Here is a 16,098-nt window from a genome sequence, read left to right as displayed (position 1 = left end):
CAAGTTCTTCCAGGTGGGAATGGGGTATCTATTGACCACAGATTGTGAATTGACAGTCACTATGAAATTCCTGCAAAGGTGGAGTTTTCCCATCATTGTGGAGCTTGCCCGTCATTTTCTTAGTAATCATTAATGGCATAGCCCACTGATTAGGTGATATGGGTTCCACGGTGCCTAAAGGTACTAGCCTATGTACTTCTTCTGTTACTTGATCATAAAGTGCCAGGGGCACAGACCAGGCATTAAGAAAGAGAAAATTAGATTGTACAGAGGGTTTGACAGTGATATGTGCCACATAATCTGTGGCCTTGCCTAGTCCAGGCAAAAGAAGGATGGGAAATTCCTTGCACAGATCATCCATTTCTTGATAGGGCATGAGGTCTAGCACTAAATGTACTGAATTGGTGACTGCCCATCACAAGGAATCTCAATGAGTGCACCCCTGCCTTGTATGTCTTCTCTGTCTTAAACTGTCTCGCAATGGAAATTTGTTGCCAGATATAACTCACAAGACATCTTGAGGGCGTAAACAGCAAATTGAAACCAAGGTGCAGGTAAGTGTTCAGAACTGATGCCATTGTACCTGCTATGACTGAAAATACTAGAGTCCATAGCATGAGGGTTAGAAGTGAAAGCCAGAGCCAATTGAGAGTTGCACACCATTACTGTGTGTCTTTCTTTCAATGTTGATGGCGAGAAGCCCAATACTGAAGGCTGGCTGGTCAGTTGCATTGAGCAAAACAAGTGGGGCAGGAAGGTATGGGCCTGTGGAAGTTTGTGCACCACAGTTGAGTGTATGTGGAGCACAGTAGCTGGGCATGCTGTACCACGATAGCTTCTGCATCTAAAGGCATGCAGGAATGTGAGTGCGAATTGTGATGTAAGTTGACAGTTGACACATCAGCTCTACCTGATTGGCCTTTGTTGCTTGTGCTGTCTTAAGTACATGTTCTAAGGAGTGGTCTCCAAGCAGCAGTGTCCATTGGCAGACTTATTTATCAGGAGCCAACATTATGACAGCTTCACAACCTATTGTGTCCACATAAGATCCCTTAGATTGAGTAACTTAAGTCTTGCAGCTACATAGCCCAAGACCAATAAGATTCATGAGGTTGTTTCATTCATTGATGAAACTTCACTAATGCAGATATCATAGGAGTGTGTTTGCAATAATATGAAATCAGCAAATGACACATTTCATTGAATGACAGAAATGCCGGACCCTGAAGGGAGACTAACTAGTGTAACAAGTAGTACGTTTCGGGGGACATCCATGATGGAAAGATAGCTTTAAGAGAGTCGGCATCTGTCATCTTGAAGGCCACAAAGTGTTACCATAGACATTTCTCATAAGGTACCCAGCATTTAACAGCTTTGTCATAGGTGGAGAAAGGTAGCAGATAGGTTGAAAAATTTTGAGGTCACGTTAACAGGCCTGTCAACACTCAGTCCAACATGGCCTTGTGTTCCTACTGCGGCATTTCCAACTGCATCTGGATTTCCATTTGCTGCCACATTAACACCTGAAGAGCAACCTGCAAAGATGCACCTGTTGACACTTCAGGTTGACACTGTAGGTGTGAGCCTCTCTGTGATGCTGTCATTACTCTTAGATTGTGTCACCACCTGGTGGGCATACCTGTGCTGCCAGGTGCCAGTGAGGCTGATCTGAATCATAAAAATATGAGCAGGTATGCCAGCCAACGTGGCACTGGTGCAATAGATGGGGTAATGTAGGGTTATCACAATAGAAATGAATAAAGTCCACTAATAATTTATAGTATTCAACACACTTTAAATGTACTTCATGCAATACAACCAATGTGTCAACAACCCAATTATGAGAGCATTGTCTCCTGGAATGTGTTCTGTTGTGTGAAGTACAGGTAAAGTGTTTTGAATACCACCAATTATTAGTGAAAATATATAAGAACTTCTGCCCGACATCTGAACAATGAGTGATATTACAATGATACTGAAATCTTCTGAAACATAAGAAATAGGTTCCTATTCTGTAGAAACTATTCACATTATGAATTTGTCAATGAGTTAGGAAATCTGTTATGGCTCTAATGGTTCTGGTATAGGATGGACTTCATGTCAGATCATTAGGATCCCTAAGATTTTTATTTCTCAAGGAGTGATGAGCCACTTTATAGTTTTTAGGTGATGATTCCTAGCCTGCATATATTTTACCAATGAACCAGTATCCCTAAGAGCCATTTTCTAGGTTTTAAGTCAAAATTCCCAGCCTATATTACTTTCATCATGCTTGTTAAGCAGCTTGTTTGCTCTTTAAATGCCTATTAAGAAACAAAAATATTATGTAGGTAGCAAAGACATGCCCAGTGTAGACAGAAAATTATTTATGTACGGGTACCCAGCTTTACAGGAATGGTGTTCAGACTGTGCGCTGCAGAATTTGCATTTTTAGTAGTTTTAGTGTCATGAATTGCTGTTAGTAGCTGGTATTGGTATGCCAACATAGCGTAGAAACACAAGCATCCATGTGCAGTCAACATGCGTCTGGACAAGGTGAGCAGGGCTTTACCCATAAAGTTGTTTTATCAAATAATAGCAATAGTGTTGCTGCTCTTTGCAAGTATCAGTGCATTAAAGGAATATGGAGAGGTCCTATTTCTGCACTGAGATTGAAGAACATGATTCAGAAGTTTGAATTAACTGGCAATTTGCAAATTTCTCCTGGGCAAGGCCAGTGGCCAATTCTGCTACGAATCATTGAAGAAATTACTGTTGCCATGGCTGAGAATGTTGGACACAATGTATGATCTTCAAGCAATGCACAAGCTGTGTCATGAGAGCTGAATATTTCATGGCCCACCACTTGAAGAACACCGCAAACAGTTGCAGAATAGCATCTGTACAAACTTCATTTTACTCATCAGTTTTTGCAAACTGACACAGACACTCAGGTAGGTTTTTCTCCTACATTTATTTTTTGGGTTCAAGTTAATGACATGTGACCTTGGAATGTTTTGTGGATTGTTGAAGCACACTTTACCCTCACTGGGATAGCAAACACACAATTGTCACATTGGGGATCGCCACCACCAACTAATGTTCATGAATGAACACGTCACTGTTTGGAGTGGCTTCATGACACAGTTCATGATTGATCCATTTTTCTTGGAGGAACTTTGTCCCCAAGGTCAAAGGACATGCAGCATGAATGGCAGACCCCACTGTAATGTGCTTCATCCACATGTTATCCTTGCTTTTTTGGAGAGACATGATTTGGACTCAGCTGTTTTGATGCATGATGAAGCTTCATCTCACATTACTTGTGAAGTCACTTGGTTACTCAGTAGCTTATTAGGAGAAAATTAAATCATTCGTCAATCATTACAAACTCCATGGCCACCAAGATCACCAAACATGAACTCACATGATTTCTGGGTGTAGGGTTACCTCAAGGACAGGGTTTATCAATAGGCCAATAACACATGTTGGAGGTTGAAGATGAACATCCCACCTGATATGTTTCAGGTTCTTGTCCTTTGAAATTCCTCTTGTCCTTACAGTTTCAAACTGTGCCATCCAGGTAAAAGTAGACACATACAAAATACATATTTTCACACTGCTTGTTGCATTTGGCATCTTGGCTGAACCCTTGAACTGTTTTATCAAATTCTGATTATCATTTCTGACATACACTAATGGACACCTGATGTGTAACTGAGTCACTGGTGTTTTTGTAGATATTAGTCTCCTGATTAGGACAACCTCAGGAACAGCTTAGAGCCTCTTTTCAAGTTCTTAGCATAGTTGGAATCATAGCACCTCCACCAAACTATGCTGTATAGTCACCAGATTTATGTACCAAATATGAGAATTGGGTCATCAGTAAAATTTGACCCTTAACACTGAAAGTATTTTATGTAAATACAGCATAAAAGATACACATAGTTAAATAGGATCCTGAAGCACGTGCACTCCTTTCTGTACACAATATTCAAAGTTCTATAATTATACAGGCATTTGATCAATGTGAAGTTTCTAGATCTTTTAGAACTCTCAGATACTAGATTATAAATATTACCAGGGAATTTGAATTGAACCAGGGTCCTGAATGTAACCAATCACTAATTACAACCTCTATAATATGCTGGATAATGTTTAGACTGCTGAAATTTTAATTCATCTTCTTCAAGAATGTTTATTTTTATTTATTTATTTCAAAACAAGGGAGTTAGATATTTATTTGCATTATCTATAGCTCATAATTCCACATTTACTATGATGCTCTGTATACTTCAGTGCACAGGGCCCAAGCCATCTCACCCTGAAACTGCCACCTGACTTTTGAGTACCATTATACTGAAGTAAGCAGTACACATGTTTAGAAGAGAGAACTAAATCTGCAGTTTTGAAAACTGCTTTCATATATTGTTCATGCTATGGAGTACAGCAACACAAAAATCTTAGCATCCACTTTTGTCAGTTGTGACTGTGTTCTAAAGGAACCAACCAATATTAAACTGGTGTGAGACCATATGAACAGGGTGTCAGGATTTTTTTAATGTTATGTCAGAACTCACTCTCTCCCTTTTGAAAAATTAAAGGGACCAAGTGAGCATTAGAAATTCCTCTGAATTATTATTGATAACATATTAGTGGTAGTTATCTCTGATTGACTGGTAGCTACAGTATCATGCATTATAGTTTGTCCTCCTGTCTTATACTGTTTATGCCAGGGGCTCAGCCCCATGTGCTGTGGCTTTCAGCAAAAGCAGATGGTGTTGTATTGTCTGCCTTGAGAATGACATAAATCATCTGAGTTTACAGTCGCTTGTGAAAATTTTCCCATCTCTTAGTGCATCAACTTTGAAGCATGTGTTTCAGGCCTCATGAACTCTGAAGAGAAGCATTATATTAGAATGTGATCCATTGTTTGCTCCATTGATCCATTAGGCGGGACTCCCTTTGGAAGTAAAACATGTCAGAAAAAACTAACAGAATACACATTTTACACTATTATTCTTGTGTTTTAGATTTAATGATCCTTCCATCTAAATGAAGTGATTCTTGCGAACTAGAAAAGGTCAAAAATATTGGAGTCCATAATCATTACTCAAGCAAGTGCAATAAATCTGTACAAAGTACAGCCGATATATCTGGCAATTTATGTTAAATATCATCAAACAAATTTTGTTCATGCACCTTGTTTCATTGGTTACATTACACAAATAAATATCCCATACCCATAAATTCATTAATCAAATGCTGTGATTAATAAAGGGAAACCTTCTTTGACTGGTAACTGAAATGACTTACCATACAGAATAGAGCAATATACAGCATTTTTTAACTGTAAAGAATATGTTATTAAGTAAATAAAATAACTGGAGTATACATTAGGTGTTTTGATTGCTATAAATTCACAAGACATTGTCAGTGTCTAAAACTTTACTCATGAAGCTTTAGAAAATAGCTCTAAAGACAGTTATAAAGGAATTCTGTTACAGCCAGCAGCCCAGGCAGTGTCAAGTATGCCACTGTTTTACATACCGTCTTCCCCAGCAAGTAACATAATAAGTTCATCACTGCCACATCATGGGACCTTGGCAACATCTGGCAATGGCTCTCATCGATTCATGGCTTATCCTGCTGTTCAGCCATTTACATCTAACCATCAACAATCAACAATCTCCAGTTTGAATGCTACGGGGCCAACAGCAGATAGTTCTCAGACATCTACAGGTAAGTGTTAAGCATGCAATGTAGAGTTATAAGATTTGTACTACAACTGGATATCCCTCTAAAAAAAGTAAAACTTTTACATGACTGAAGCAGGTCTGTGCTTCAAATTAATGAAAGATTGTCTTTAGCATTTAAAGAATTAAATTAAGAAGACTATTGAAGATAAGATAGTTATGGACACATTTACAAACTGGTTAGAAGACTTCAGCAGGGAATCAGATGATATGAAATTGTTAACATATACTAATAATTAGCTGAATGCCTCCAATTACAAAAATAAAATGTCTACAATCAGTGGGTCATTATGCTCAGTCTAACGCACTGTTTCTCAAAGAACATGAATGGAAATTTTTCTAGTCTTTTAATTTCAAGGAAATAAGATGTAGTTGTATCTAATAAAAATATCTGTAAAGAAATATCTAAATATAAGCTCCATCATCAAATAAAAATAAAGAGCAGTTATATATGATATTTCAGTACCTGTGATATTTGGAATTATGATGCAATGTTCCTTCGGACATGCATGCGTGTCTGTTGTGACTCGCCGATAATTCAAAGTGCCACCACGCAATTACGCACATCCTCTATGTGCGGCGCTGTCTGCCAGCCATGCAGCAGCTGCGCCACACCTAAGTGGCCAGCCGAGCAGCGGCCACTAGACTGGGACTCAGTGCTCATTCGAATGCTAACGTGTACACATGTCTTGCTTGTCAACTTACTCTGTGACTTATATGTGTTGTGTCATTCTGAAATGTATGTGTTAAACTTGACGTTATAACAATTGGCGACGAGGTAGTGGATTTTTCCTTTTCACCGTTGACCCACAGGGTTCCATGGCTACTGTCAAGCAGCTATTGCAAAATCTCTTTGAACAGCAAATGCTTCTAACAGTGGTGATTTGCGATTTCGTCGCGGCATCAAATGCGTTTCTCGTCGTTGGCTATACCTCCTTTTCCTCCTTATGACAAGATGGCGGAAGACTGGTCTGATTATGAAAAACGTCTTCGACAGCACTTCTTGGCACTTTCATGTCATGGACGATCAACCATGTAAGTCTCTGTTCCTTTCCTGGATTTCACCTCAAATGTATCGGTTGTTGTCGCAATAGGCTCCTTTGAAGGATCCTGCATCTTTGTCCTTTGCTGAAATGTGCTCACTTCTGTCTGTCTATTTTCAAAAGCAAATGCATGTGGTAGTCTCTCATGTTGCCTTTTACCGTTGTCAAAAACAGCCACATCAGTCCTATCGTGCCTGGGCTGCTGAACTTCACGGCCTCAGTTGAAAGTGTCAATTTGTTACTGATGTTCACAAAGAATCCTATGCCGATTCCATGGTACGGGATGCTATTATCCGGTCGATGCCCCAACAAAGATGTTCGGCAACGTGCCCTTCAGTTGGCAAATCCAACACTAGATGAAGTTCTCTCCATTGCGCAGTCTTTTGAAATTTCTCGCGCCGCTGGGGCGCAAATAGAGGCGTGGGGTGATGTCGGGGAAATACAACCTCTGTGCGCTGTTGACGACGCGTGCGGCACGTCCCCACCAGCCGATGTGGCCGCAGTGCACTCCCACGTGCAGCCTCGGCCTAGCCGTAAACAACCCGCTAAGAAACTGCAGCAAAACCCCAGGCAACTTCCTTCATGTCCGTGGTGTTTTACGAAACATTCACGCGAGGATTGTCCTCAACATTTGGGTGTGTGTCACAATTGCAAAAAGAAAGGTCATGTGTCTTCCATTTGCAAATCCGACCGCATACATGATGTTCATGAACATGACGCTGATTCTGATTCTGTTGTCTGTCAATTGCACTTCTTCCCTTTCAGGGAAGTTATTCCTCACTGTCCAAATCCTTGGTTGAGATGTTCGCATGCAAGTGGATACTGGTTCTGCTGCCACTGTAATTAATTCTCAGACGTATCTTCAGTTCGGTTCTCCACTCCTGTCACCTGTCACTCGGCAATTATGGATGTACAATAAACAGAAGATTTCTCTCTTGGGACAGTTTAATGCTGAGGTATCTTACAAATCCGTTGTTCGCACTGTTCCCATGTTTGTGGTCGACCAGAGTAACGCAGAGAATCTTTTTGGTTTTGATGCCTTTGGTGTTTTTGGGTTCTCCATAGATGACTCTGTCAATATTGTCTCTGATGCTATTCCTTATGCTCAACTGGATTCCTTGTCAACGACATTTTCGTCCCTTTTTTCTCCTGGGTTAGGCCATGCAAATGACTTTGAAGCTCATATCATGCTCAAACCCACTGCTCGGTCTAAGTTTTTTCAGGCTCGGCCCATTCCTGTGGCCCTTCATGATAGGGTAAAATGGGAGTTGGATCGTCTCACTACTTCAGGGGTCTTACTTCCTGTCACTTCCAGTGAGTGGTCCTCTCCTGTCGTTGTCGTTGCTAAGCCAAATGGTGATATTCGTCTCTGTGGCAATTTCAAAGCCACTGTAAATGCTCAATGCCTCATCGACACTTACCCTATGCCCCGTCCTGAAGAACTGTTCACTAAACTTGCTGGAGGCCAGTATTTTTCTAAAATTGACCTGTCAGAAGCTTATCATCAACTTCCTCTTGATGTTGCTTCCCGGCAGTTTCTGGTCCTTAACACGCCTTTCGGCCTCTATCAATACCAACGCTTGCCATTCGGGGTTGCTAGCACCCCTGCTCTCTTTCAGCGATTCTTGGAACAATTATTGCTCCCTATCCCTGGGTGTATCAATTACATGGACGACATTGTTGTCACTGGCTCCACCACTGAAGAACATCTTCAAAATCTCCGCACACTTTTTCATGTCGTACAGACTGTCGGTCTTAAGTGTAATCTTCAGAAATCACAATTTTTTCAGGCATCTATCACGTACTTGGGGTTTCAACTGTCTCGGGATGGTATTCGTCCACTTCAGCAAACTGTCGCTGCGATCGATGCCCTTCCTCGCCCTACACCTGTTAAGGAACTGCAGGCCTTCTTGGGGAAAATAGCATACTATCACAAGTTTTTACTGTCTGCGGCTTCCGTGGCTCAGCCATTGCATCGCCTGTTGCATAAAAACGTGCCTTTTCACTGGTCCGCGTTATGCAAAGCGGCTTTCCAGAAATTGAAGACTATGCTGAAACAGGCCCCATGCCTGGCTACTTATCGACCTGTCCAACATCTTGTTCTTGCCACAGACGCCTCTCAATACGGGGTCGGTGCAGTCCTTGCGCACCGTTTTCTGACAGTTCGGAACAACCCATTGCTTATGCCTCCAAAACGCTCACGGATGCCCAACAAAAGTATTCTCGAATTGAGAAAGAAGCTTTGGCCATTATATATGCTCTTCATAAGTTTGGTGTTTTTCTCTATGGCTCAAAATTTGATCTTGTTACGGATCACAAACCACTTTTTCCTTATTCCATCCATCAACGTCACTTCCCGACAAGGCTGCACACCACCTCCAGCATTGGGCTCTTTACTTGTCTCGTTTCAATTACGAGATTCATTTCCGGCCAACGGCTCAACATGCAAATGCTGATGCTCTGTCTCGCCTTCCCATGGGTCCTGATCAGGCATTCGATAGGGACGAACTTTTGTGTTTCCACCTGGATGTTGCCGAGCAGTGCGTTGTGGACAGGTTCCCCATCACTGAGCTCTTACATGGCCGACAGCCCCGCACGCTACTTCATCTTCTGCGGCCTTCCACCTCACAGCCGTGGGTGCCTTCACTTGGCCCGTTCAACGCCGACGACCTCATCTGGGTACGGGGATATGGCAGGCAGCCAAAATGGAGCCCGGACCGCATCTTAAGACACTGTGGCAGACGCCTATATGAAATCCAGATGGACACAGGTGTTGCAGTGCGTCATTCAGACCAGCTTCGGCTTCGTGTGCCAGTACCGCCTGTTCCGAATGCCGCTACACCACCTTTGGCTCTACCTGATGCTCGGGATCTTGGCATCTCTCAATACTCACAACGCAGCCCTCTCAACGTCATCGCGATGCCAGCACAAGAACGGACACCACCAGGAGACGTGCTCATGCAGGAACCGGATGACCATCCTCTGTCAGAGCAAATCTACTCGCCTCCTCCTCCAATGGACGCCAACACATCGCCCATGTCTCCTGTCATATCAACTGGACTTGCTGCAATGGGCAGATTGGTGCATGGGGCTCCAGCAGATTCGACCCCTATGTCTCCTGTCATCTTGATCCGTTATCATCGGGGACACTTCCGTCCATACGGGAAGGCTCCTCCTCGAGACTTTACGGCGAGTCATACAATGCCTATTGACATTAGCCATCTCCAGGACACCTCCATCAAGACCAGTGCAATAATTTAAAAGGGGGGAAAAGTGTTGTGACTCGCCGATCATTCAAAGCGCTGCTGCGCAATTACGCGCGTCCTCTATGTGCGGCGCTGTCTGCCAGCCATGCAGCAGCTGCGCCACCTAAGCGGCCAGCCGAGCAGCGGCCGCTAGACTGGGACTCAGTGCTCATTTGAATGCTAACGTGTACACATGTCTTGCTTGTCAACTTACTCTGTGACTTATATGTGTTGTGTCGTTCTGAAATATATGTATTAAACTTGACGTTATACCAGTGTCTGAAGGTAGGGGCACTGTGGTGACTACAGGCATTATGAAATACACAAAATGTATTCACAATCGCAAAAATGGACAATCATCAGTTTTATAATGGAATGATAACAACAAAATGACCAGGACTGGAATCCAAATCTCCTGAGTATTGCGAGTGGTTACGTCTTACTGTTAGGCTATCTGACCATGAGTCACAGCCATACTCCAACTTCCATATGTCATCAGACATGTATCTACAGCCTGTACTTGTACATCCATTGTGTATATTCTCATCTGGGGGAGACATTTTACTTGAAAGACGTTTGTCTGGTGTCAGCAGATAAATACAATATTGCAGTGCCAGTGTTATTCCGAGTTATGATACAATGTTTCTTCAAACATGCATGCATAGTTTCTGCAATAAAGAGCACCTCACCTTCTCCAGCCACTGCAATGTGTTGTAGGTATCCTGATACATATTCCCAAGCATTGTTTTTGATGAGTGGTGCTATTATTATAATGATTATGTATTGAGCATCTATGTTATTATATACAGTGATACGGGATTTGTCATGGGTTAATACAGATAAAATTAATAAAAGCATCTTATGAAATAGTGTCTGTGGATAAATCTTAAATCAAATACACAAACCAAATGATATAAACTTAAAACAATACATTTAAGTAATTAAACACAAAGATAGATATATAGAGAGAGAGAGAGAGAGAGAGAGAGAGAGAGAGAAAGAGAGAGAGAGAGAGAGAGAAAGAGAGAGAGAGAGAGAGAGAGAGAGAGAGAGAGTAATAATAATGGATAGAAACAAGAAACAATTAATTTAATACTCTATACTGGCATATTAATAAATTTTTTTTTATGTGTACCAGTGGTGGATCATAGGCCAAAATTCTGGGAAGGCCAGGAAACATTGGAAAATCTCCTTTTCTTCCCTTTTAATGCATTGATACATAACATTCCTAACCATCACTACTATTACTGTTACTACTAGGATGATGATAACTACCAACACCACCACCATCACCACTACTACTATTATTACTGATAATAATAATAATAATAATAATAATAATAATAACAATAATAAATCAAGTAGATCCTAAGTTGATACAGTTCCTAAACACAGTAATGAAAAATTGGAAAACCACACTTAATATCCAAACAAATTCAAATAATATCACATCACAGCCAATACAGATTAAGTGTGGAATATACCAAGGAGACTCATTAAGTCCTTCCTGGTTCTGCCTTGCTCTGAACCCACTATCCAACATGCTAAATAATACAAATTATGGATATAATATTACTGGAACATTCCAACACAAAATCACACATTTGCTATACATGGATGATCTAAAACTACTGGCAGCAATAAATCAACAATTCAACCAATTACTAAAGATAACAGCAGTATTCAGAAATGATATAAATATGGCTTTTGAAACAGACAAATGTAAGAAAAACAGCATAGTCAAGGGAAAACACACTAAACAAGAAGATTACATATTGGATAACCACAGCGACTGCATAGAAGCGAAGGAAGAAACAGATGCCTATAAATATCTAGGACACAGACAAAAAATAGGAGTAGATAATACAAATATTAAAGAAGAACTAAAAGAAAAATATAGACAAAGACTAACAAAAATACTGAAAACAGAATTGACAGCAAGAAACAAGACAAAACTATAAATACTTATGCTATACCAATGTTGACCTACTCATTTGGAGTAGTGAAATGGAGTAACACAGACTTAGAAGCACTCAATACACTTACATGATCACAATGCCACAAATATAGAATACATCACATACATTCAGCAACTGAAAGATTCACATTAAGCAGAAAGGAAGAAGGAAGGGGATTTATCGACATAAAAAACCTACATTATGGACAGGTAGACAATTTAAGAAAATTCTTTCTAGAACGAGCAGATACTAGCAAAATACACAAAGCAATCACTCATATAAATACATTGGCTACACCACTGCAATTTCATAACCCCTTCTACAACCCTTTAGATCACATAACATCAACAGATACAAAGAAAGTGAATTGCGGGGGGGGGAGGGCACTACATGGCAAGCACCCGTATCATCTAACACAGCCACACATCGATCAAGACGCATCCAACACATGGCTAAAAAAAGGCAATATATACTGTGAGATGGAAGGATTCATGATTGCAATACAGGATCAAACAATAAACACCAGATATTACAGCAAGCATATTATTAAAGATCCCAATACCACAACGGATAAATTCAGACTTTGCAGACAACAAATAGAAACAGTAGATCACATCACAAGCGGATGTACAATACTAGCAAATACAGAATACCCCAGAAGACATGACAATGTATCAAAAATAATACATCAACAACTTGCCATAAAACATAAACTAATAAAACAACACATTCCCACATACAAGTATGCACCACAAAATGTTCTGGAGAATGATGAATACAAATTATACTGGAACAGAACCATTATAACAGATAAAACAACACCACATAACAAACCTGACATCATACTCACCAATAAAAAGAAGAAATTAACACAACTAATCGAAATATCCATACCCAATACAACAAATATACAGAAGAAAACAGGAGAAAAAATTGAAAAATACATCCAACTGGCAGAGGAAGTCAAGGATATGTGGCATCAGGATAAAGTTGACAATATACCAATTATACTATCAACTACAGGAGGCATACCACACAATATCCACCAGTACATCAACGCAATACAGCTACATCCAAACGTATATATACAACTACAGAAATCCGTAATTATTGATACGTGTTCAATAACCCGAAAGTTCCTAAATACAATGTAACATATACCGTACAGTTAAAAGGGAGTCACGCTTGATGAAAGTCCACATCACTTTCCAGTTTTAACCAGACCTAAGGTCTGAGAAAAATAGAAATAATAATAATAAATCCCGTGGAGGCCCAGGAAAAGAATAGGCCTCCGGTATGTTTTGCCAGTCGTAAAAGGCGACGTAAAGAACAAACCACACATACGGCTAACCCCCCTTTTTGTGTGATTAGTTGGTTCAGGACAGAACTAAAGAAGCCTTGGACAAGCACCGTCATGGTCGGGGACGACACTTGTACCCTATACCCGCCCACAATGGTAACGACACTGCTAGCCAACTGGAAAATGAGTTACATCCAAATAGAGCTGTTTTGCAGGATATGCTTCCTGCAACCACCCTAGAAGGAAAACAAAGACAGAGGATGAGATGGTGAGATGAAGTTAATCAACACCTCATGTTCTGTTATTACCAAGCAACAAACCTAGGAACCAACACAACTGGATACAGATCACAAGTATACAAAACATTTATTACCAGATACACAGAATTAAAATTTTTAACAGAATGACTAGCTGATCAGATCTGTGTAACAATAAAAAATAACAGGATACCCGAGTCAGAATTAGAAAACATCAAAGAACAAGTACAACAAATACTGTAACAAAATAATGTGCAATCAGAAGAAGAAGAAAATACAGTAATGGACTCAAACATCCCAGAGAAAACAAACAAATGACAACACGCATCAATTAAACAATCAGAGGAAAACGAAATCTTAAGACAGACACCAGAACAAGCACAAATAGAACACGAAGTGAAACACATGTTACGTATAGAAGAAAAATTTCAGCTGACATATATAGAATACAAAGACACAAATACAGACATTAGACCATTCTTGGATAGACCGCCAAATAACCCACAAGTCGAAACAACAATAAAAACTATCAACACAATTATACACAACAAAATAAATGAAAACACAACTATGGAAGAGTTACAACTACTGGTTTATATAGGAGCACTCACTACACTAAATATACACACTAGGCAGAGACCAGAACCAACCAACACACAGAAGAAACCCACAAAACCAGCATGGCAACACAGGCTACAGATCAGAATAGAAAAACTGAGAAAAGACATCGGACAGCTAACACAATTTATAAGAAATGAAATGTCAGAAAAAAACCAAAAAAGGTTAGGTAAAATCTCACAAGAAGCGATAGATCAATTAGATGAAAGGAAGCAGAAATTACAAGCATTGGCCAAACGACTTAGAAGATACTAAAAAAGTGAAAATAGAAGGAAACAAAACCAAACATTCAACACAAACCAAAAGAAATTTTACAAGGCAATAGATAACACACACATTAAAATAGACAATCCACCAAACATAACAGACATGGACACACTTCCGGAGCAACATATGGTCAAACCCGGTACAACATAACAGACATGTATGGTGGATACAAACAGAAACAGACTCATACAAGATGATACCACAAATGCCTGAAGTGATAATTTAGCAACATGAAGTCACCTGAGCACTTAATTCTACACACAATTGGAAAGCCCCTGGAAATGATAAAATAGCAAATTTCTGGCTAAAGAAGTTCACCTCAACACATTCACATCTAACTAAATTATTTAACAATTACATTGCATACCCATAGACAGTCCCTGATACACTTACACAAGGAATAACTTATCTGAAACCTAAAGATCAAGCAGACACAGCAAACTCAGCAAAATATCGCCCCGTAACATGCCTACCAACAATATACAAAATATTAACTTCAGTCATTACACAGAAATTAATGACACATACAACACAGAACAAAATTATGAATGAAGAACAAAAAGGCTGTTGCAAAGGAGCACGAGGACGTAAAGAGCAACTGATAATAGATGCAGAGGTGACATATCAAGCTAAAACTAAACAAAGGTCGCTACACTACGCATACATTGATTACCAAAAAGCTTTTGATAGTGTACCCCACTCATGGTTACTACAAATATTGGAAATATACAAAGTAGATCCTAAATTGATACAGTTCCTAAACATAGTAATGAAAAATTGGAAAACCACACTTAATATCCAAACAAATTCAAATAATATCACATCACAGCCAATACAGATTGAGTGTGGAATATACCAAGGAGACTCATTAAGTCCTTCCTGGTTCTGCCTTGCTCTGAACCCACTATTCAACATGCTAAATAATACAAATTATGGATACAATATTAGTGGAATATACCAACACAAAATCACACATTTGCTATACATGGATGATCTAAAACTACTGGTAGCAAAAAATCAACAACTCAACCAATTACTAAAGATAACAGGAGTACTCAGCAATGATATAAATATGGCTTTTGGAACAGACAAATGTAAGAAAAATAGCATAGTCAAGGGAAAACACACTAAACAAGAAGATTAAATATTGGATGACCACAGCGACGGCATAGAAGCGATGGAAAAAACAGATGCCTATAAATATCTAGGATACGGACAAAAAATAGGAATAGATAATACAAATATTAAAGAAGAACTAAAAGAAAAATATAGACAAAGACTAACAAAAATACTGAAAACAGAATTGACAGCAAGAAACAAGACAAAAGCTATAAATACTTATGCTATACCAATATTGATCTACTCATTTGGATTAGTGAAATGGAGTAACACAGACCTAGAAGCACTCAATACACTTACATGATCACAAGATATGAAGAAAGTGAATTGGAGGGGGAGGGCACTACATGGCAAGCACCCGTATCATCTAACACAGCCACACATCGATCAAGACGCATCCAACACATGGCTAAAAAAAAGGCAATACATACAGTGAGATGGATGGATTCATGAGTGCAATACAGGATCAAACAATAAACACCAGATATTACAGCAAGCATATTATTAAAGATCCCAATACCACAACGGATAAATGCAGACTTTGCAAACAACAAAT

The 16,098-nt window shown here is 39.8% G+C and overlaps 1 protein-coding gene across 7 annotated transcripts in view; it reads left to right on the top strand.

Moving 5' to 3' along the window:
- Positions 1-16,098, top strand: part of LOC126470165 (cAMP-regulated phosphoprotein 21) — a 1,039,480-nt gene that overhangs the window by 957,093 nt on the left and 66,289 nt on the right. For all 7 annotated transcript variants that reach the window (XM_050097798.1, XM_050097794.1, XM_050097797.1 and 4 more), the window contains one exon: positions 5,487-5,721. In XM_050097798.1, coding sequence (XP_049953755.1) covers positions 5,487-5,721 — 235 coding nt within the window. The remainder of the gene's footprint in view (positions 1-5,486; positions 5,722-16,098) is intronic.

This window comes from Schistocerca serialis, chromosome 3, assembly GCF_023864345.2.
Source record: "Schistocerca serialis cubense isolate TAMUIC-IGC-003099 chromosome 3, iqSchSeri2.2, whole genome shotgun sequence".
NCBI classification, from domain to species: domain Eukaryota; kingdom Metazoa; phylum Arthropoda; class Insecta; order Orthoptera; family Acrididae; genus Schistocerca; species Schistocerca serialis.
The sequence above is the reverse complement of the archived record's forward strand: the minus strand, read 5'-3'. Positions and strand labels throughout refer to the sequence as shown.